Consider the following 22,393-nt stretch of genomic DNA (forward strand, 5'->3'; position numbering starts at 1 on the left):
AGGAAAGAGGGGAAAGGTCCACAAGATGGACCTTGCAGTTTGTTTGCTTTTCCGCTTCTGTACTCGATTTTCTCCTCTTTTTTTTATTGATTTTTCTTTTGCGCATATTACGCATACGCCGCGTGTGCAACGGAAACCAGTCAACTGACCAAACGCGTCCTGAAAAGCATAACCCCCCTTAACCTCCGCTTAACCCCCACCTTAACCCTTGTTTGTCGGTCTGCGTTTGTACAGCTGTCAGACAACCTCGCTGGTTGTTGCCGTTTCCCAAAAAGGCATAATAAAAGAGTTACTGTTCACAGGAAAAATGTATAAATGAAAAAGGAAAAAAATATAAAAAGAATGCCGGAAAAAATACCAAAAAAGAGGCGAACAAAAAACGCAGGGAACACGCGTGTTCTCTCATGTTTATTATTGCAGCAACAAATTGGGGGAAAATCGGGGGACCCGACCCCTTCGAAACCCCCCTCACAATTGTTGCATTGTTGCATTCGTTTCTTTGACAGACAGTGAGGGAAAAAAAATTGACCACCAAACAACTCACCTGCCACGCCCCACCGCCTCTTTTCCAGGGGGGCGTGTATGTTTTCTCTGTTTTGGGCCTTTTGTTGGTGGCAACCACATATTTGGTTGCTGATTTTTGGTTTCGTAATTTTTCCTACCCACAATGCAACAGCGGCAATTGTTGTTGTTGCATTTGTTGTTTGGACCTTGTTTTTGTTTGCGTGTGTGTTTGGCGGTTTTTCACCTTCTTTTTCGCCATTTTAACCCCCTCTTTTTGGGGTCCACAAATTATAGCGAGTTGTTTAAGCCAGCGTTTCCTTTGCGTTCTTTTTTCGGTTTCGGTTTTGGGCCAAAAGAGCTGTTGATTGGTTGCAATTTTCGATGGGAATAAATGTTGGCGGGTTGAGTTCATAAGTATATTTCCGGAAAGTTTTTAAGAAAATTGATATCATTGTTTTAAGAAATCAAGTTTTTCTTTAAAGGGGCTTTTATAAAAAAAGGCTTTTGGTTAAATTAATTCTCTAACTAGCTATGATTTTCTATAAATAATATTTACTTGTAACAATAAATACAAATATATTTAATATATTTATTTTATATACAATTCAGAGAATAAATAAATGTATAGGTCTAATACTCATGTATTCCCCTTAAGAACTCTTATGAAACCAATGTAAAAACTAGGTCCTTTGACTATTTCAAAAATAAGAAAAACGCAATACAAGAAATGCTCCACATGTGACATTTTCAAATGCAGTTTTTCGGCTCCAGCCTGCCAGTTAATTATTTCCTGTCAACTGGTTAGTTTTTGCCTGCAACAAAACTCAATACATCAATTGCCATTGCAGCTGGAACTCCATCATCAGATTCAGATATATACATACATATACTGGGCAATAAAAATATTTACAACAACAATCATAGCAAAGGCTTTTTGGGTCTACCAATATTATTCCACACAACTTCAAACCCACAAAATGTTGGTTAGTTTTTCGTAATAACTTCAAATCTGCACTTGCCACTTTGTGTGTGAGCGTGTGTGGAAAATGTGTGGGTGGGGAAATGGGGGGAAAATGTGAGTATTGTATCCCCAAAATGCAGCACATACAGATGTATATATATAGATCCACACGGATATCGCCTCCCACGGGCCCTAAAAATTTCAAATGGCATCGAATTTTGTGTTCAGGTTTTCCAGATTTTTTGTGTTTTGGTTTCTGGTCTGCCATTCGGGGTGTAAAAATAATTTAACTAAAAATTGCACACAAATATCCCTCCTCACATACAGTCACCGCAAAATGTGTGTGGGCGGTTGGTTCTGGTTCCATGTTGCCCGATTTCCAGAGGTGCGCAAAATAAAACGCAGCCATAATAAAATCAGGGCCGCAAAAATGTGCAGCAAGGGAGCAGAGCAAAATGTGTGTGTGTGAAAATATCCGGAAAATATCCTTCAAAAAATCTTAATTGGCAATCAAGATACCTGTTATTATGTTACTCTCATGGAACATTTTGTTTCCATGCTAATAAGGTCAAAATGTGTTATTATAAACCAGAATAAAAATTTACAAAAGATCAGATTGATATGTGCAGGTTTAAAGGTCAAGTTATTCATATCATTTTGATATATTTTACAATATTTTTTCATAAAATACTATATTTAGTATTTTAAAACAGTATTTCTATAACTTTTATCAAATGATAAAATATCAAGTTGATATTTTCGAATCATGAATTTTAAATTAATCAAATCGGGTTTTTATTTATATGAATTTAAGTAGAAACGACCCTATTTCATATCAAATTCGTTTTCTGTGTATAAACAAGAAGGTTGGTTTTCAAACCCCATGGAAAACCCTACAATAAAAGATTCCCTCTGATTGCGGGGCCAGAAACTATTCTTTTTTAATTTTAACCATAAATTTAACAGAAATTCCTGAATCTCAAATTCGATCTTCGAAACTTCATCATTCATTTTTGAATGAAGCTAAATCTTCAACCAATGAAGAGCCAGATCCTGAGGGAAGGTCTGGATTAGGGTCACCACTTGAAGCAACTTTCTCTTCATCATATTCATTCATTTCAATTTCATCCTGACAAGTTGTGAAGCTGTCCATCGAAGAAGAATCCTCCAACCATGTGGGGTGACCTTTTTTATTCGGCTTTCGGCTTCCAGATCCTGAGGAGGAGTCTAGATTGGGGTTACCTGCTCTAGGGTTACCTGCTTTTCACTCACCTTCTTCAGTCTTTCGAGCATTCCTTTTGTTTTTTTCCGCTGAAAGATCAATGGCCGTACGTTTGATTCGAATATTGTAGCCAAGGGTTGGGACGTCAGCCAAGGCAACTGCGATATTTTCGGCGGCGTTACGCTCCATTTTTCGAAAATGTTTTGAAAATGCTTTGTAAAATTTTTTTTTGTTTAGACTGGATTGTTCGATGTGTTCGGTAGGAGTGTTATGGAATGAATGAGCCTAGACACATGGATATGAAATCAACCAAATGTTTTGATGTAGATATCAATGATATGGTGATGATAAAATAGGAAAATGTAGGTATTTTGCTATTAATGTGGGCTATTCTAAAAATAATTAAACTCCGAAATGATTTTTAGCTGAAATATAAAAAGAAATAGCAATGCTATTATTAGGACTATTTATAATTATTATTCCGTCAGTAAGGTATTAAAAAAGTATAAATTATTGTAGATATGAATAGATATAAGGAAAAATATCAAAATAAAATTTATTTTATCATAATTATTTTTGTGTGATTTTATTACGTTAAAAAAAATGATTATAATAAGTAAGTAATTTAATATTAATGAAAGGAAATAAGAACAGGCCGGCAAAGCTTATTCAAATAGAACCGAATCGCTAGACCATCCCCCAACAACAAATGACCACTCACTCACACAGACACTATACACCCCCTCCCCACACAAACACACCAATACAGACAAATGTTGAGACTGCAATGGCCTGCATTTTATTTGGGGGGCGGGGTCGCTGCAGAGGAAGGACTTTTGAGTGGAGCAAGGACTCTTTGCGAGAGAACCATGGCTCCACACGTAGTGTTCAACCCTTGCCGCCTGCATGTGTGTGTGTTTGAGTGAGCTTGTGTGGGTGGGCTCCATGTGTGCGAGTGCGAGTCCTTAATTTGCTAATTGAGAGCCTGCAACGGCGCATTACACTGGGGACAAAGTGGTGAGCTGAGTGGAAAGTTGAGTGCAAAATGTAGCAAAGCGAAAGTAACTCAAAATAAAAAAAGGGATCACAAAAAAGGGGGGAATTTAATTCGGTTTTATATTTGTTCTTCGCTTTTTTTTTATCACCATCATCAAAGGCGGCAAATGAGGGAACACTCAGGGGCACATGTCTCTCTGTGTCTCTGAAATGGGATCCAATGGGATGTGCTGCTTAGCCAAGACAACCGAAATGTCTCGGCATTTGCAAACTCAACTCGGAATTAGTCTAAGATTCCGACTCAGACACCGCGGTCGCCCCTTTGGAACCCCCCTATTTGGAGGCTCCTCCCCCTAAACCAAAATATTAGACAAAAATAGTGGTTCTGCAAAGCGAATGTGATTTCATTTTAAAATTTAAAAAGGTGAAGAAATATTTTTTTAAAAATATTTATTCCAATTTTTAATATATAGAAACAAATCATAATAACAAATATATTACATTTTGAAAAAAAGTATACGTTGGACAAAAACCTATAGAAAAAGTAAACAAAAATATTATACAAAAATAGTGCAGTGAAAGTGATTTAATTTTGAATTTTAATAATGTGAAGAAATATTTTTTATTCATATTTTCATATATATTGAATTAAATGATAAACAAAGATAAACAGTAAGTGAAATATTAAAAAGTTCAAGAACATTTTAAAATCAAGAATAAATTAAGCAAAAACTGCAGAGAAAAAGTAATTAAAAATGTAGATAACATATTTTGAGATAATCTAAAAAAACATAAATATATATACAAAAAAAAATTTAAAAAACACAAAAAGTATGTAAAAATAAGAATAATACTTAAAATTTAAAAAATAATTCTTTTAAATTGAATTTTTCTTTTTAAAAATATAGCAAAAGTCCCTAAAATCTTTCATATTTCCCCAACCAATAAACATTGTGTCAGTGAGCACTCCTCAACTCCTTTGCCTTTTGTGCCACACTTTTTATGACCGATTTTGGGTTGGGGGCAAACAAAGGCATAAACAATTTCCTACCTCCCAAAATCGAAATCCTCATCTCCCTTCTCTTTTTTCGTTCAAGTGCATTTGTTGTTTGTTATTGCAGGGAATTTAATTGCCATAAACATATAAACAAAAACAAAAAGCAGGCGCAGCGGCCAGAGATCATTGCTCATAATTTTGTGTATTTATAAAGACATAAAGCGAGGAGATCGTAAAAAAAATATGAAATGTATCAAAGGCGGCGAAGGAGAAGGCAGACCACCCAGTAGGTTAAAAGGGGGGTTGGCATTTTCATTTCAAAAGCATCTTCTATATATAAAGGGGATCCAGTTTGTGCGCCATAATTAAACCGAGAACGAACCGAAAACCGTAGCTAACCGGAATGTTGACTGCAGTTGACAAGATGTCATGCAAAGTGCAATTTCCCCCCATTTTCCAGTTTCCATTTTCCTGTCAAATGCTTCACATTGCAGGTGGGTTTTTCGCACTCCCAGGAGTGTCGAGCAATCAACAGCAATTTGGCAAAGTCCAGACGCTGGCTTAACACCCTCTTTTTTGGCCAGGGGGTGGGGATGGGGCTTTAGGGGGTTAAAGGGGGCTAGGTCACATCCGTGTCAAAACAATGTACGCACTAGAAGTCATTTAATTTGTTAAACTCGGTGATTTGGACAAACTCTGTGCAAATGGGGGGGACATACGACATACATCGCTCTCTTTCTTATCACCCATCTACCGTCCCTTTCCCAGGCATGTCAATTGCTTTGCCAATGGGTTAAGGTATGGTTGAGGCAGGGTTAAGGGTGGTGGCCAGGCGATGTTTGCCGAATGCGACACATGCCATACATTGGCGATAACATATTACACTGGTCAGCAGGTCACTCTTACTTTAACTTTAATTTTATTAATGGTTTTTTTTATATTTATATTCTAATCTGTTTAAAGCGGTATGTTATTTTGGTGTTGGCCAAGTTACAGAAAAATTCCTATTTTTACCAAAAACCCAGATCCCAATTTTTTACAAAAAAATTTATTCTTTTTTGACCGTAACAATGGAAATATTGATCCAAATATGGATTGTCATACCTTTCTGAACTCGTTATTACATTTCCAATCGATTAGCGTCCAAACCTGGACATTTTATTTTTTTTTTCATTTTTCGCCAAAAATCATGATGTACCCTCTTATAAAAAAAATTGAAAATTGACGAAAATTTTATTTTTTCAAGATCGGCCGGAAAGTGACATGGATTTATCCCAATCCCAGATCCCAATTTTTCACAGAAAAATAATTCGTTTTTTTACCTTAACAATGGAAATATGGATTGTCATACCTTTCTGAACTTGTTATTAAATTTCTCATTGATTGGCATTTAAACCTGGATATTTAATTTTTTTGCAAAAATCTCAAAAGTTATAAACTTTTTTTTGTAGAACGAAACATTTTTATAAAAACCTTTAAGAAGATATTTTTGAATTGCTGGCAAAGTTGTTGACACATTTTGACAGGGCAATCGCAGGATAGACAGTGTTGTCTGAAGGTGACACACGGACAAACAGGACGAAGGACGAAGGACTGACTGCCTTGCAAGTTGCATGTTGCATGTTGCAAGTTGCTGGGGTGACGATGGGGCTGCTGCTGCTGCGTCTGCGGTTGCTGCTGCTGCAATTGCGAATTGCAATATCTGAATATCTGCCCCTGGCATCATCGTTGCTGCATTTAAACAATCTAACGCCCCGGGCGGCAAATTCAAACGGGAGGGGCAGGGGTTAAATGCGATGCGCCTGGTTACGGAAATGCAAATTATGTTATGTGTCAAGTAACCGGAAAATGCGTTTTAATTGCCGTTGAAATGCAATATTGCACTTAAGGCAAGGCGGTGGTGTCGCTTAAAGCGGCTTAAAGTGTCCAAGGAAAATGGGATCAGTGGGGTTGGGAGCTGGAAAAACAATTGTGCTGTGTTGTTGTGTGAAAATGGGGAAAGTGAGTGGGGTGGGGGGTGGAAAACAGGGGGCGTGGCCACATGCATTTCACCGCAAACGAGCCACTCAACGAGTATTTCAAAATAACAGACAGCCGCAGTTGGGGCTGACCAGCAAAACCGAATGAAACCAAAACCAAAACCAAAGCCGACTTCATCAACAATAAAAACAAAAGCAAAAGCAGTAGTTGCAGCAGCAACTTGCAACTTGCATGTTGCAAGTGCAGCAGCAGCAGCAACAGCAGCAGCTGCTCAAAATGCAATTTTTCACTTTACGCACTTGGCCAGTGCCAAATCCAATCAAGCCTCAAAAATGTTAAACGCCTCCAACAGTTTTGCTGGCCAGCACAACCATTTTTCGGGCCTAGTCTCTCTCTTTCTTGCTGGCTTAAAAGCAAAAGCCAACGGCCAACAGCTCTGCGGGCCACAGAGGCAAACAAACAAGGACACGGCCAAGGATGCGAGGACCTCCGGCCTGAACAGAACAGGCTGCAATCTGGACTTATTACGCCACTTAAAGCTTAAGCATAACACACGGACAGTCTGTCCGCAAGTGGAGAGCAAGAGTCACAGGAAGATAACCGGAGGTTAAATGCTCGAACTGGAGATACCCTGGGAAGCTGTTGGATTTAAGGTGTAGAATTTAGGCAGTTTTTGGGGAAACACCTCTCGTCTGCATTTTAAATTTAAAGTAAGGTTTAAACCTTGAAATTCAATGTTTAAAGCATAGTTCAAAGTTAACACTCGGATGAGAAAATAGAAAGTTATAGAAAACTCTTTTTCTTAATTAAAAATCATTGAACAAATTTATTTCCAGAAAAGTTCTAGAAAATTAATAATAATTAATAATAAAACTTCACAGAAGTATTTTAGACTAAACTATGTTAAATATTATCCTATACCATTTCCATAAATAATACATAATTTGTCTTGCTTTTAAATATTATCTATTTAATTTATCAAAATATTATCACATTAAATTTGTATGTCTTTCAACCTTATCTTGTAACTCGGGTTAATGAATTTCTTAAAAATCAAATGAACGTTGCATGAAGATTCTTATGTAATATATATTTAACATATTTGTTGACTATACTTATGTGAATATCCCTGCTTTTTAATGAACCCTAAATTCACGATTGCAAAGTGACAAAACTGCCTTGCTTTTCGGCGTGATAATTCAGTGAGGTGCTGGCCGTCGAGTGCCGCCTGTACAGTATCACTCCTTTGCGGCAGCGCCCCTTGCATTTGGGCTCAAATGTCGTCACATTGTCGCCTCAAAAGGACTCGCACCCCGTTGTCCATTGTCCGTTTTCCCTGGGAAATGTCCTTGTCGTCTCCTCGTCGTTTGTCGTTTGTCGTTTATCAAATGGCCAACGCTGCGCCGCCGGCCGTCGGCTAAGTGACAAGCAAAACCGCGAATTGACCAGAGAAAGTCCCAGGCTCTCCATTCTCCATCTCCATCCTGCATCCTGCATCTCCTCCTGCATCTGCATCTGTATCTCCATCACCATCACCATCGTCATCTCCAGTTGCAGTTGCAGGATGCACTCGCAGGATGCAAGGACCCGTAGCCGAACGTGTGCCTGCACACTTGCACTGCGAAAAATAAAAAAAAAACAATTCAAACTTTAAGTAAGACTTTAAAAATTATGAATACATCCAAATTATCTTGTTTTTGGGTCCAATTTTAAAAATAATTTATTTTAATATTTAATAAAGAAGAATTACTTTAAAAACTGGTTAATGGCTTAATCGGTTTATAAATTATTTTCTTAGCATATCATAATTGCCGAAGGGTTTCTAAAATTTTTGTATATCCCTTCTAAGCTTTCGTCTCAAATAAAAGATTTTATTTCCTCATTTTTCGCGGTGCAGCCTCAGTGAAAAAGTGAGGAGCCAGGACCAAGGACGAGCACAAGATGCGTGGCCCGTGTGTGCTGTGTGTTTTTTCGGTGTCGAGGGGGCCGTGTGGACATGGGTTAAGGGGGTACACAGGGGTTAACACACAGGATTGGGCATTGTTTTGGCCGAAAGTTGACCGAAAACTTGGCATTGTTGGTTGCTCGCTTTTTGGGGCTTGGGACGGACAGGATTTTGCACGAAAGGACGAAAGGATTGCAATGCACTGCATTTCTATTTTTTTTCTTTCGCTTTTGCCTTGGAACTGCAGTTGCATCCAGAGTTCTCCTAGGAGGGCGTGTTACTGCATCAATTTATGGTTGAATTTTGGTGTCCACTCCCTTCTTGGACTCTTGATTCCGGGTTTTGGGTTTTGGGTTTTCGGTTTCGGCTCGGCTCAGTTTGGTTTGTTTGGGGTAAGTGTTCTGGGCATGCCGGAAATAAGTTTGCTGCCCGCAAATTTAGTTGATTTAGGCATTAAAGCGAACGCACACACATTCGAGAATACCGAATCCTGGGGCTTCTGTGGTGCCCACTTTTGAGCACTTATAAACAATGTATGACTTAATTTGTTCTCAGTTAGCAAATGTTGTTAATTTCGGGTCTTGTTCCCCCTGGCAAACATATCTGTGCTGTTTGGCACCGAGTGGAAGAGATAAATTGATTGCCGAGGTTGTGGGGGAAATTAAAACGGGGATTTATTGGCCACTCAAAATAGAGTCCTCAAGGTCGGTTCTCATTACGACGAAGTATTCTAGCTGCATTCTTGACTTTATATAATTATTTATTGGAATCTGGGATAGGGAACGGATAATGCTTGAAATCAAGAAGAAAGTAATCCTTAACAGGGATTCAGCTTGAAAATGAGAACGATCCAGCTTGAAAACGAGAACAATTCAACTTGAAAATGGGAACTATTTAACTTGAAAATGAGAACGATTCATCTTGAAAACGCGAATAGATAGAATCTGAGATAAAAAATATTGAAAATAATCGTTGAGTACGATTTTTCTTTGGTTTGTTTATTTCCTTAGTCTTGGCTTATCACAGGGTCTTAAAAGCTTATAATCCAAAGGAATCCCCATTGACTTGCCACCGTAAACCTCCATTAGCCAGTTTGGCTTACTCTTTTCCACTGACTTCAAGTTAATATGTGAAAATTTCGAATGCCATAATAACAACTAACACACACACCTAAAATACCACAGACGGGGTAGCGAAAAACCCAAAGTCCAATTAAAATTTAACTACATCAAAGTAGCAGCGCCAGTAGCCCAACCACCCATACATACATATATACGTGTATATGGCTATAACATTTAACAAGTTTAGTATTTGGGTTTGCCATTTTTTGCCGCCCATTCCTATGACATTTTCGACCCTGGGAGTCCAACAGATGGACGTGGCAAACTATGGGTGGAATAAATACAACAAAAAAAGAGAAGAGAAATGTAACAGAAAAAATGGTCAGCGCCACCACCCACTCACGCACACAAAATCGGGGTTGTTGGTTGGATGGGATGGACATGAGTATCCATGGGTATCCATGGCATGTCGAAAATTGCGCAGCTTTACGGCAAATGCCGCAAATTGAAACAATTTACATGTCGTACATGTGTTGGCTGAGGGGGGTTAAGGAGGGGGGGCCATCAAAGGGTTAAACTTGCGTGTAACCTGTGGGTCCTCTCGCTCGTCTATTGATACCCGGGTTTTAACAGCAACCATGAATTTTGATTTAGCCCCTCCGACCGGCGACGAAAAAACCAACAAAAAAAACTGTATCTTTGCAACAACAACGAGGTGACAAACCGCGCGTGTCCATGTCCTGTGAGTCCTGTGCGAGTCCTGTGAGTCCTTGCAACCTTTCATGTGACGGCGAGCGCGGATTATGGCGCGTTTGTCGAGCACTTGTCGCTGATTTTTTCACTCCTCTGCCCGCCAATATTTTCCACTCGAGCTGCTGCACTTCAGTTGAATACCCTGTAAAATGCTTAAAAAAATATATAAATATTAATTTTTAACAAGCTTTAAAAACTACATTATTAAATTAACAAATATTATTATTAAATACTCTATAGAAGTCTCATTCTGTTATCATCTCAAAAGATATCTTACTTCTTGAAAGTAAACAGTTAACCAAATAAAAAGAGCGCCTCTCTCCGCGCTTCTCAAAGTGCCCAAGTAAAGGGCATCGATTAACCCGCCGCAGCCGGCTCCTCAACTTAATTTGAGAGTCCGGTCTGGCCCAGTTTTAACCCCCGCTTGCCGCTTATCTCACCTACTTCCTTCTGTTCTTTTTTTCCTTCTCTCGTTTTTATCTCGAGCTCGGTAATAACCTTTATAAAGTAAATTTACAATAAAAGGCAGGCCAACGAAATGAAAGGCAAATGACGTTGGAACTGAAACAAGCACCATTAACCCATGCCGCTGGATTTTTCAATACCCCCGCCATTCCATCTGCTTTTGCATTTTCCGCGCTCTTCCCGCCCATTTGCCCATTTCCCTACAGTGTATGTGTATTGTCTGGACTCGTGACGACACGTTTGGCTTCCGTTGGATTTCTGCCGCGATTTCCTTTTTGGCATCGCGCCGCTTGTTAACCCCCAGCCCCCATTTTCCCCTCAGATTTTCCACCATTTCCCTTTGTGTGACAGTCGACGGTTATTTTGTATACAGTCGCGCTTTTTTTCGTGCCTTTTCTTCTGTCCTGTGTTAATTTTTTTCCCTTTTTGTTCGTTGGCCAAAAGTCAACCCATGAGCTGTGGCATTTTTAAGTAATTTTTATCGGTCAGCAATGTGGGGGGAATTGTGGAGAAGTGGGACCTGCGGGTCTCTCGCGATGGGGGCGAATTTTTAAGCGCACTGCAAATTGCTCTAAGACCATACCAAAATATATAATTTGGTAGTATCTTAGTAGAATTCGTAGTATTTTGTCCCCTTTTTTTTAAGGAATATTTGGAAATTTTTTTTTTTTTTTGGATTTGATTCAGCAAAAATACTGATTTTTTAAGAGTGGAAATAGGATTACGATCTGGGACGACAACTATTTATTTATTTACTATTCACCAACATCAAAAAGTAATACAAATTAACTTATTTTTAAACGCTTCAAAGAAATTGTGTGGTTAAAAATAAATTATTATATATTTTAAAACTAAGAAAGGGTTAAAATCAAACACTAACCAGGTCAGCTGGTCCTTTCAGATGGTATCTGTAAATGTGCATGTGTCCCCGTGATCCTTGTGATTTTTGGACGCTGCACGAATGTCGACAAGTGACAAAATATGCAAGTATCAAACCACAAATTCTCACCCGTGAGTCCACAATCATTTTGACACTGGTTACGGTGACGAGTGCAGGGTCCTTCGTCCTTCGTCCTGGTTCCTGTATGCTGCATCCTGGATCCCTCGCACATGCCGCACGGCAGCGACTAGATTTGGATAGTGTTGCATGGTCGAGAGTCGGGAGTGGTGGCGATGAAGTCCTTTGCCGGAAATTGAAAAGTGCAACGCAAATTGCGTTCCGCTGGGATGTGAATCCCCATTCCGAGTGCCCATGCTCCGCCAACCTCCCCACCAATCCGAGAGTCCTGCCAGGCAGCCTGAAGTCTGAAGTCCTTCCCCCCGTCGAGTGGTTGACAATTGATTTGTGTTTATGGTGGCCATGCCCATGGACATGCCTGCATCCTGCCATCCTGCAGTCAGTCCTTCCATCCTGCATTTCGGACCCCCATGACCCCACGGACCCCATGTAATATGCCATTTTGAGGCCGTGATTTAAAGACATTAACAGGCCGACGGGCCAAAAATGGGAAATTTTATGGTGTCGCTGGCGCAAGGTTGCAACGTCGAAGTAACGCCCACCCTCGGCTGGTTGAGAGATTGATGACCTAATCGGGTGCGAAAACCTCCGACTGCGGGAATTCGGCTCGCAAAGGAACCCTATTCCATAGATACTTTCTGAAACTTTAAGGAAATTGAATATTTGTTGTGGAATTTAAAAAAACATTAAAGGGTTTAATGGAAAGATAATTGAAAAACATATACATAATTTAAATATAATTAAAAAAAAAAAGGAACTATGGCAAAAAAATGCATTTTATTATTTAATATTTGGAATTCGACTTTTATTAATAATAAATATTTCTCAAAATAGGGATTTTAAAATATAGGAAGAAATACTATCTAGCTGAATATTATAAATATACTTTCCCGAATTTGAGACAAATAAAACGGTATTTGTTGTAGAATTTTTAAAGGGTTTTAAATTTAGGAAAAATCTAAATAAATGCCAATACTTAAAATAATATTTTTAAAATCACATGATGATACAAATATTCACAAGTGCGTTTTAATTTTCAAACAAATATAAATACGATTTAAATTTAATAATTACATTTTTTGTATTATTCTTCTTGCAGGCTTTCAGGGAGTCTTGTGGGTGAATCCTGAATTATTGATTGTTTTCCAAGGCGGTGCTTGAAAAGGACGACAAAATTGTGCGCCTAAAAAAAGTGCAGGCTCACGCTCAAGGGCAACTGGAGCAGTTCGAGCAGCAGCAACAGCAAGAGCAACAGCAACATCAGCAGCAGCAACACCTGCAGCAGCAGCAACAACTGTTGCAACAACAGCAGCAGCAACAACACTATCACAGCTACACCGCCAATAGCAACAACAACAATTACAAAATGCATTTAACAACGACATCGAGCAATTCGACGGCATCTAATGCCAACAACAATAACAACAACACAACCAACAACAATAATAATACCAGCAGCAACAACAACAACAACACGAGCAACACGAATGGCAGCAGCAACAACAACAACAACACGAGCGGTGGAAACAGTAGTGGAAATAATAACAGCAACAACACGGAGCAAAATACACCGCCAACGCCCGCGCAACTTTTAAACGAGGCCTACACGAAAATGACCTCGGACATTCTGGCCGAGCGAACGCTGGGCGACTTCCTCACCGAACATCCAGGCGAGCTGATCCGCACCAGCAGTCCGCTCTTCGTCTGCACAGTGCTGCCGCCCCATTGGCGGAGCAACAAGACGCTGCCGGTGGCCTTCAAGGTCGTCTCGCTGGGCGACATCATGGACGGAACGATGGTCACCGTGCGGGCGGGCAACGATGAGAACTACTGTGCGGAGCTGCGCAACTGCACGGCGGTGATGAAGAACCAGGTGGCCAAGTTCAACGATCTGCGGTTTGTGGGAAGGAGCGGCAGAGGTGAGTTTTTTACACGTAGACTCAAAACGCGAATTCTTAAGCCTATCTAAGAGATTCAAAAGACAAGAGGGCGAGAAATCGGGAAGGAAAGGGAATATAGAGCGAATTCTTTAGTACTAACTGTTTCTAACGTTTCACGAAGAGTTAGACAAAAGGAAGAACGGGTTTGAAACGTGAATTCTTTAGTAGTTACTGTTTCTAACGTTTAACGACAAACGAAAAAATCAAAGCGAAAATAAAATTAGCAACTAACTAACTTTAAATTAAAAAAAAGGATTTTATTTGAAATAACTAATTAAGCAAAAAAAAAATTCAATCATAACACTATGCAGCATCAAAAATTAACCTCGATGAATGCTATATTTTTGGATTCGTTACGAATTCCCAAGTTAAACTGCGTTTTCCACAGAGTTCCCCGACGCAAGGATTCTTAGCAAAATGACCTCAAAGTTCGAAAAATGCTGAAATTGACCAACTTTGCGGAGCTCTCAGAGGCAAATGGATGCATGGCTTGGTTCGAAGTTAAAGTTTTTTAAAAGATACACCCTTTATCTTTCAAACCCCATACATAAAATAATTTTAGGATTTTTTTTAAGGCAGAAATAAATTCCAAAAAACATATTCAAAAAACTGAAAAACATACAGCTGCGGTCAAAATCGTAGCAGTGTTGCCGCCTTGAGTTTTTAAAAGTTTGATGTTGTAATTTTTTCTTATCCAATTAGTCCAATAGTAAAATTATAATCAATACAATATCACCAGAAGAAGATGAATTACAACAACAAACTTTTAAAGACACAGGTCGGCAACACTACTACTATTTTGACCGCAGCTGTATGTTTTTAAGTTTTTTGACTATGTTTTCTAGAATTTGTTTCTGCCTTAAAAAAAAATCTTAAAAATTTTTTAAGTATGGGGTTTAAAAGATAAAGGGCGTATCTTTTAAAAACTTTAACATCGAATCAAACCATGCATCCATTTGCCTCTGAGAGCTCCGCAAAGTTGGCCAATTTCAGCATTTTTCGAACTTTGAGGTCCTTTTGCTAAGAATCCATGCGTCGGGGAACTTTTTGGAAAACGCAGTTTAACTTGGGAATTGGTAACGAATCAAAAAATATAGCATCCATCGAGGTAAATTTAAAAAGCACTCAAAATGCTGCACAGTGTAATTAATACAAAAAAAATATTTTGAAGAATTAGGACCTAATAAGTTTGAGAATCGCATAGAGAAGTAGCCAGATGTTTGAGCCCTTCTATGCACTTCTCACAGCTTTAAGGCGTCAGCTGTGCTGCTATGTCCTGTAGTAAAATAAAAAGGAAAATCTTTTATTCCCACCGATCAAGTCGAATTCCCTGGGCCATCTTCAGTTAATCTCGGTCCTCAAAAGTTTTTTCGTTAAGTGACGCCTCTTATTGGCCCTCGAAAAGCCCCCACTTTCTTCGCCGCTCGTCGACTGCACTCGAAACAATTTGTTCAATTATCGCCCAAAAGTTTTGCCAGCTCTCTCCTGCTCCTCCTTTTTCTGTGGCCTTTGTATTATTCGGAAGCACTTTTTGCATTGCTGTCATCCTTTTTTCGGTTCATGCTTTTTTCCGCTCTTTTTTGGGGCCCAGTCGTATCCTTTTGTATTCTTTCAACCGCTTGTTAAGCGCTGCACAAATTGTCAGCAGTTCATCAGCAGTAACCATCATCGTCGTCATCGTCATCGTTTTCATTCACCGAATAGAAGCGGATTACTCGGCACGATGTTCCATTTCCATTTCCACTTCCATTTTTTGTTGTCAGCATTTGTGTGGGCTTTGTCTTAAAGTGTTTAATAAACTGTCGGAACGGAAGTGAAGTGAACTGGAGGATATGGTTGTCAGACATTAATGGGGAGTTCCGGGTAGGAGGTTTTTTCTTTTTGGGGTTAAGTGTTTGTTGAGATTTTTAAAACGGGGTACTTGTAGTTTTTGGTAATAAATCCTTATAAATTAGTAATTTTACTTATTTTACATCTTTTGATTATGGAAGCTAAGGAATTTGAATTTATTATTAATAATTTTACCAATTTAATTTATTTAATTTAATAGAAAACATATTAAAATTGTTATGGGACCTTTGAAGTATTTTTATTTTATGGAAACTATATATTTATAGCAATACTAAAAATTAATTCATTACACTAAAATCTAATATTATTTTGTTCCTTTTTTAAAGTTTAATTAATTATGATAAAAATCAACTGTCTGCCATCAATCACACAAGCCCTAATTCAATCAGCAAGAACTGGCCAAAAAAAATTTTCGCCATGGGTGCAGGTTTTCCCCAGTTTTCTCCCGAAAAGGAAGGACTAAGCTCAATTCCGCTGGTCACTTTAGCCTGGTCCAAAAAGGGGGGTAAGGTGGTTTTGGGGGGAGTTACGCATCCGCTGCGGTGAAACCGCAGAAACCAAAGCCTCGACCAGCGAAAGGGGGACATAAGCGGTTTTTCGGGGCGGTTTTTCAAAGGGGGAGGTAAAGGTATAAAAGGGTTGGGGGCGTGTCTGTGTCTCGCCGAGGATTCATTCATTGTCATCATTCGGACAATGCCAAATGGATGCGTGTCCGCATTCGCGTCACTCCCATCCCGATCCTTCTCCATCTTCTGCTTTTCCGATTTCCCGCTTTCCACTTTAACATTTCTCGCTGCACAGTTTCCCTGCCACCTCCATTTTCCTGCCTTTGGGGCGCCTTAATTGGGAATTTCCCATTCATTAAGCTATAAATGCATTTTCCCCTCTAGTTTTCTTCCAAAAAAGTTTTTTTTTATTTGGGAATTTGATTTTTGACATAAATAGGAATTTTTTCTTTGTTTTTTTGCTGTAACTTGGCCTGCTGTAAATCCATGTCACTTTCCGGTCGATCTTGAAAATATAAAATTTTCGTCAATTTTCAATTTTTTTTGTAAGGGGGTACATCATAATTTTTTGCGAAAAGTGTGAAAAAAATAAAATGTCTAGGTTTAAATGCCAATCGTTTGGAAATTTAATAATGAGTTTAGAAAGGTATGACAATCCCTATTTGGATCAGTATTTCCATTGTTACGGTAAAAATACTAATTATTTTTTGTCCAAAATTGGAATCTGGGTTTTTGACAAAAACTTGAATTGTTTTATTTTTTAATTTATAAAATCTTAATGATCACTATAAATATAAATCTCTTTCACGAAAACCATCGCCCCCAAAAACTTATCCACTTGAGAAAACAAATGTCTTCGCTGCTGTTTACCCCTTTGTGCCCGTCATGTCTCATTTAACCCATCACAGGACCTTCTTCTGCTCAGTCAAATTATGATAACTGAAAATGTTTACAATTGTTTCTGTTTCTGTTTGTTGTTGCCTGTTGCTTGCCACGGTCTTTTGGGGGGAGAATCTCGCACAATTACCAACTTTCGGGGTGCCGGGTCAAAAACAAAGCCCCATCGAGGATAAAAATTGAAAAGAACAGAAGGCAAGCCAAAAGCAAATTGTGCACAATTTGGCATGACTTTCACCGCTTTCCCCCGAGGCTTTTCCTGAGCGCTTTTCCCCATTTCCACAGACACAGGCGTGTCCCTTTCACAGGACAAGGTGTCAGTTGCTTTTTTCTTTTTCTTTGTGCCTTTTAACGCCTCGACTTTTGCTAGGCATTTATCTTCGAGAGGGTTTTGTTTTTTGTTAGGGGTTGTGAGTTGTCTTTGTTTGTCCCCAACGAAGATTTTTTGGGGAATGTTTGGGATGGGTTGGGGATTTCTGGAGTTCCTTGGGCTCAGTTCATTTTGCGGCTGTTTTTCGGCCGTATTAAATGGCTCGAGAATTGTGTAAATAAAAACCTCAAAGGGAGGCGTCCCCCGTTTTCGCCCTCGGCCTCGATTAAGGGTAAGCATTTTTCGTGGGGAAGGGAAGTAGAGGCGATGGTATCGTAACTGGCGGAAACTGGCACCGACTTTAACCCCTTTAAGCCCCCCCGGAACAGCACTCAAACCCACCCAATCAACGTTGTCGTCATCATCATGCGTGCATGTGCATGGCACTTTGCTAATTAAAAGTGTAGCCTAGCGTTGGGCCAAATAAATCGATGGCCGGGTAATTAAATTGCATGACAGGGAGGGATGGAAGGGGGTGGGCCTATAGCCCCATGCATTTGTTATTGTAATTAGACAGGAGCAACGGCAGCAGCAGCAGCAGCGAAACAAAATGGCGGCAGAGGCCAACGTGGCGGATGTAAATGTAAATCACTCATACGCCCCATGGGCGCGGTGCAGATTTAATACTAGATTTAACTTAGAACCAGGGAAAAAGGCATCCAGGGCAGACCGAATGCAATTAAACCCATTTAACTTGATCAAAACGGCGATTTCAACGGGGGTTTACAAAAGTTCTGGAAACTATTTTTAAGTTGATAAATTATTAGCTTTTTAATTATTATTATAGGTATACTTATCATATATATATTATATCTTTATTTAATATTTATTAAATATTTATTATCTATTTATTATTATATAGTTAAAACTTCTTTACCCCTTTAAAAAATCCCTTACCTGCAAAATCAATCATTCGAGCATGTAAACATATATATCCACACCCTCAGGTAAACACAAACAAGAAATCAACAAGCAATCAAAATAAGCAAACACAAAAAAAGATGAAAACCAAAGAAGCCGCAAAATGTTTTTATTTTGGTGTTGGTGCGACTTACTGGCTGGCTTTCAGGGCTTTCAAGGACTTAGCCTTTTTTTGTTTCGTTGGCCAAGAAGTGAAGTGGAGTCTTAGGGGGAAGCCACCTTGAGATAAGTGTAAACAAGCTGAAATTCCAATAAAGCGATTTAATTTAGAGGAATATTTAAAATTTATAATCTAGGAAAAAATGGGAAATTATCATTTTTAAATTATATTATTAAAAATAAATTTTATTTTATTATTTCGTATAATTCGTTGTTCATATTTCTTAAAGGAAATTGAAAGCAGGTTCCGTTCCCCTTTAAACAACAAATCTATTGACAAACGTATATGTGTGCGTGTGTGTTTCTGTCTTCTGTGCGTGTGTGTGTGCTTTCATTACCCCTCAAATTGATTTATGACGCCTGTGCAACGGTAAATTGCCGGGGATTTGCCAGCTAGGATTTCAGGTTATTTGTCAACAGGATTTGATTTTAAATGCCTTGCCACACCCACACACGGAAATGTTCAGCTTCTCAAGTGTTGACACTTCCATTTGTCGCACTTTTGGTGGAGATTAAGATGAATGCCTTTCGGGGTTTGGGTTGGGGGGTTGAGCTCGGAATTATTGTGGGATTATCAATCAATTGGGTCAAAGGAGCCGCCGTTCTGATTATAATTGTTTCGTTCTAAAGAAAAGGGTGTATTTCCCATTTAACTCTTTGAAATTTTGCAAATAAATATTAAAATAAATCCCAATAAATCTTAAAATATTACAAAAAACTTATTTTTTTTCTCAAAAAATAGAATGCAAAAAGTTCAAGCTTTTAATAATAATTAAAAGCAGTATTTTTCCGTCCCAACAAATGACATTTCCCAAGCCCCAAAAAAACCGTCTCCTTCCACAAATTACTCGCTTTAATGATCGATTATCCGTTTGCCAATTGCACAACTTTTCCAGCCGGGAAATCGGGGAAATGGGGGAAACCCCACGGAAAGTGTCAAAGAATTGCGCAACAATGAACTGCACTTGATGGCAAATAAACACAAAAGTGTTTTCCCATCTTTGGGGCTGCCACTTGAGACTTCATTTTTTAAGAAACTCGAGGAGGAGTGGAGTGGAGGAGGATATTGTCCTGGCTCAGTGGAGTGTGCTGCCAGGACATGTGTAAGCCTCTCCTGGCAGTCTGGCACATAATATATATATACATATATCTACAGTTGGTTTGGGTACGTCGGCGGTTTATTTGTATGTGCCGAAATGATTTACGCTTTGTTTGTCAACTTAAAAAGCAAACCTCCTCCCCCCAAGAAATCACACATACGCCGCGTTGCCATAGACAAGAAGGCAGAAGAAGGCGGGAAAACAAAGGAAGACGGCGGCTCAAGAAGGCTGAAATGCTTTTAATTGAATCTCTGGGCGACACAAAAAATGGCTGTGAGAAAAAGAAGAGGACCTGGCAACACTTGACAATGACTGGGCTGAAACAAGTTAATTAAAAGAAAACTGCGGCGCAAACGAAATAAATCTTGGGGCCCCCAAAAGACGCATATGTAAAGGGTTTTTTTTTGGGAGGCGGGGGCTTGGCATTCTAAATCAGTTTAAATTGTAATTAATTCTTTATTTCGACAGGTGAAAGGGCCCCTGATTTGAATTTATATAAGGACTTTTGAGAAATGGCAGAGGAAAGAAAAAAAGTACTGTGTTTTCTTTTACCCTAATATTTAAAAATCTTAGGAAAAGGCGAAAAATTACTGCAAAAATAAAGAATGTATTTATTTCATTGTGAGAATTATTTAATATTTAAATTAAGAACCAAATCGATTAATTTATTTCCTTATGAAAGTAACCCAAATGGAAATGTTAACCCCCACCTCTGGCAACATTATTGTTTTATGGCCAACACATTTACGATGTGACAATGCCCCCCAAAAACAGAAACAAAAATACCGAAAGAAAAGCCCAAAAACATGTTTATTGATTTGCATGTCTGGCGGACATTAGGCAAACGAAAAATCTCATAAATTTGTTTGTTTCGCTTTCCCCCGTTTGTTTTCGCAGGGAAGAGCTTCACGCTAACCATCACCGTGTCAACGAATCCACCGCACATAGCCACCTACAACAAGGCGATCAAAGTGACTGTCGATGGGCCACGCGAGCCCCGTTCCAAGACAAGTAAGTATGCTCCACACAGAACCATGGATGAGTTGGGAACCCCCTTTTCCGGCGATTTCCAAGACCCCTTCTTCTTCGTTTCGGGCTATTTCATTTGCAGGACAATGCAAAACAATTTATTAGTTGCCAAATAGATAAATTGCTCTGCAGTTCGCAAGAGATGCAGACGAGATAGAGATGGTTGTTTTCGGGTTCCATCCATTCGGATTTCATTAATGTCAGTGATGAGTGGATTTACAAGATATGAAAGCTTAATTTCTATAACTTTGACATATTTTAAATGGAAAATATTTTGGAAAATATAAAAAATTAAATTATTTAACCTATTTATTTTTTGTAAAGCAAAAAATAAATTATGATTAAAATAATTAATATAAAAAAATTAAGAATATTTTTTTTTTAGTTTTCACAAATAATTACAAGCAATATAAAAAAATATTTTTGAGGATTTACTTTCCACAAAAAGTATCTAGAAGGTTCATCGCTGAAAAGGAAACTTGAAGAGCACTTGCAAAATATTACGATTACCATTTCAATCTGCAGCAGGATCCTTTGCCAGGATTTTGCTTTTACTGAGGCGGAAAGGACACTTCCTTGCTAATACCTCACTTCATTTCACTTCACTTCAGAATGCCGAACATCTTGAAGGAATATTCATTAGACAGCTCTATCACACACTCTCCAGTTTTCAGCCTTCAGCCCCCGTTACATATTTATAAGGATGCAAATATATTTCACTTTGCATATGTTCATTCTGCATTCAGGCAAAGTTTTGCTGGCAAAGTTCTGCTGGTCTGTGTAATCTGGTTTCGGTCCGAATTCGAAATCCATGAAATGATTTATATGCCCCGAATGCCAGACAGGGTCCAAAAACCCTGGAAAACTGCAAACGGGAAATGGGGAATGGGCTTTAAGCTGCAGACAAAAGGTTATTATTTTATAATGAATACAAGCTGGCTGGATAAATGCTGCAAAACAGCCGCAGGATTTTAGTGTCGCCGGTTCGGCAGCAAAAGTTTTTCTGGCCCATTGTCATTTCACTTTCACATAGAGCAACACACAAAATCCATTGTAAATAGTTTTTCGGGGTCTTGGAAATTTTTGGAGGACCAATCTCAAGTGAATCGAAAGCAACAAAATGTCACTCATCAACTGTTTGTCATTTAAGTTTTCACTCAGACAAAGAAAAACGCATACAGTCATAGACAAGAATACACATACACATAGTGCAGTGGTCGCTGGAAAATTGGAAACAATTTTGGTATGAAAATAAATATAAATAAATATTAATACTATAAAAAATACTACGAAAACCATTAATAAATTTAAGTCCTGAATTAAATACCCCAAGAAACCAATTTACCAGCGACCACTGTTCTAGTGCAATAAAACCATTTAGTTAAGGACAGAAAATTATAACTGAAAAAAACTTAGTGTTATCCCTTTTAGGACAGCAACAGCAGTTCCACTTCGCCTTTGGCCAAAGACCCTTCCACTTCTCCACGGATCCACTTTCCGGCTTCCGGATGCCGCCCATCGGCAATTGTCAGAGTAAGTAAATATTTAAGTAATTATTTTAATCATTAAATTTACGGTTTTTGGTGTGTATTTATATTTATTACAACAAAAGTAAAAGTTCCTAAAATCAAAGGTTTTTTTAAGGAGTGTGAAAAGTGGAAACGCAACCTAAAAATATAATTTTAAATTATTTTAGAATTTATCCCAAAAGATTCTTA

The 22,393-nt window shown here is 38.6% G+C and overlaps 1 protein-coding gene across 3 annotated transcripts in view; it reads left to right on the plus strand.

The window, feature by feature from the left end:
* Window positions 1-22,393, plus strand: part of RunxA (Runt related A) — a 68,651-nt gene that overhangs the window by 41,656 nt on the left and 4,602 nt on the right. For 2 of the 3 annotated variants that reach the window (XM_070218606.1, XM_044392546.2), the window contains 3 exons: window positions 13,002-13,821; window positions 20,544-20,657; window positions 22,092-22,208. In XM_070218606.1, the coding sequence (XP_070074707.1) occupies window positions 13,269-13,821; window positions 20,544-20,657; window positions 22,092-22,208 (784 nt within the window). In that variant the 5' untranslated portion in view covers window positions 13,002-13,268. The remainder of the gene's footprint in view (window positions 1-13,001; window positions 13,822-20,543; window positions 20,658-22,091; window positions 22,209-22,393) is intronic. The other variant, XM_044392542.2, reaches the window with a different exon arrangement.

Source organism: Drosophila takahashii, chromosome X, assembly GCF_030179915.1.
Source record: "Drosophila takahashii strain IR98-3 E-12201 chromosome X, DtakHiC1v2, whole genome shotgun sequence".
NCBI classification, from domain to species: Eukaryota; Metazoa; Arthropoda; class Insecta; order Diptera; family Drosophilidae; genus Drosophila; species Drosophila takahashii.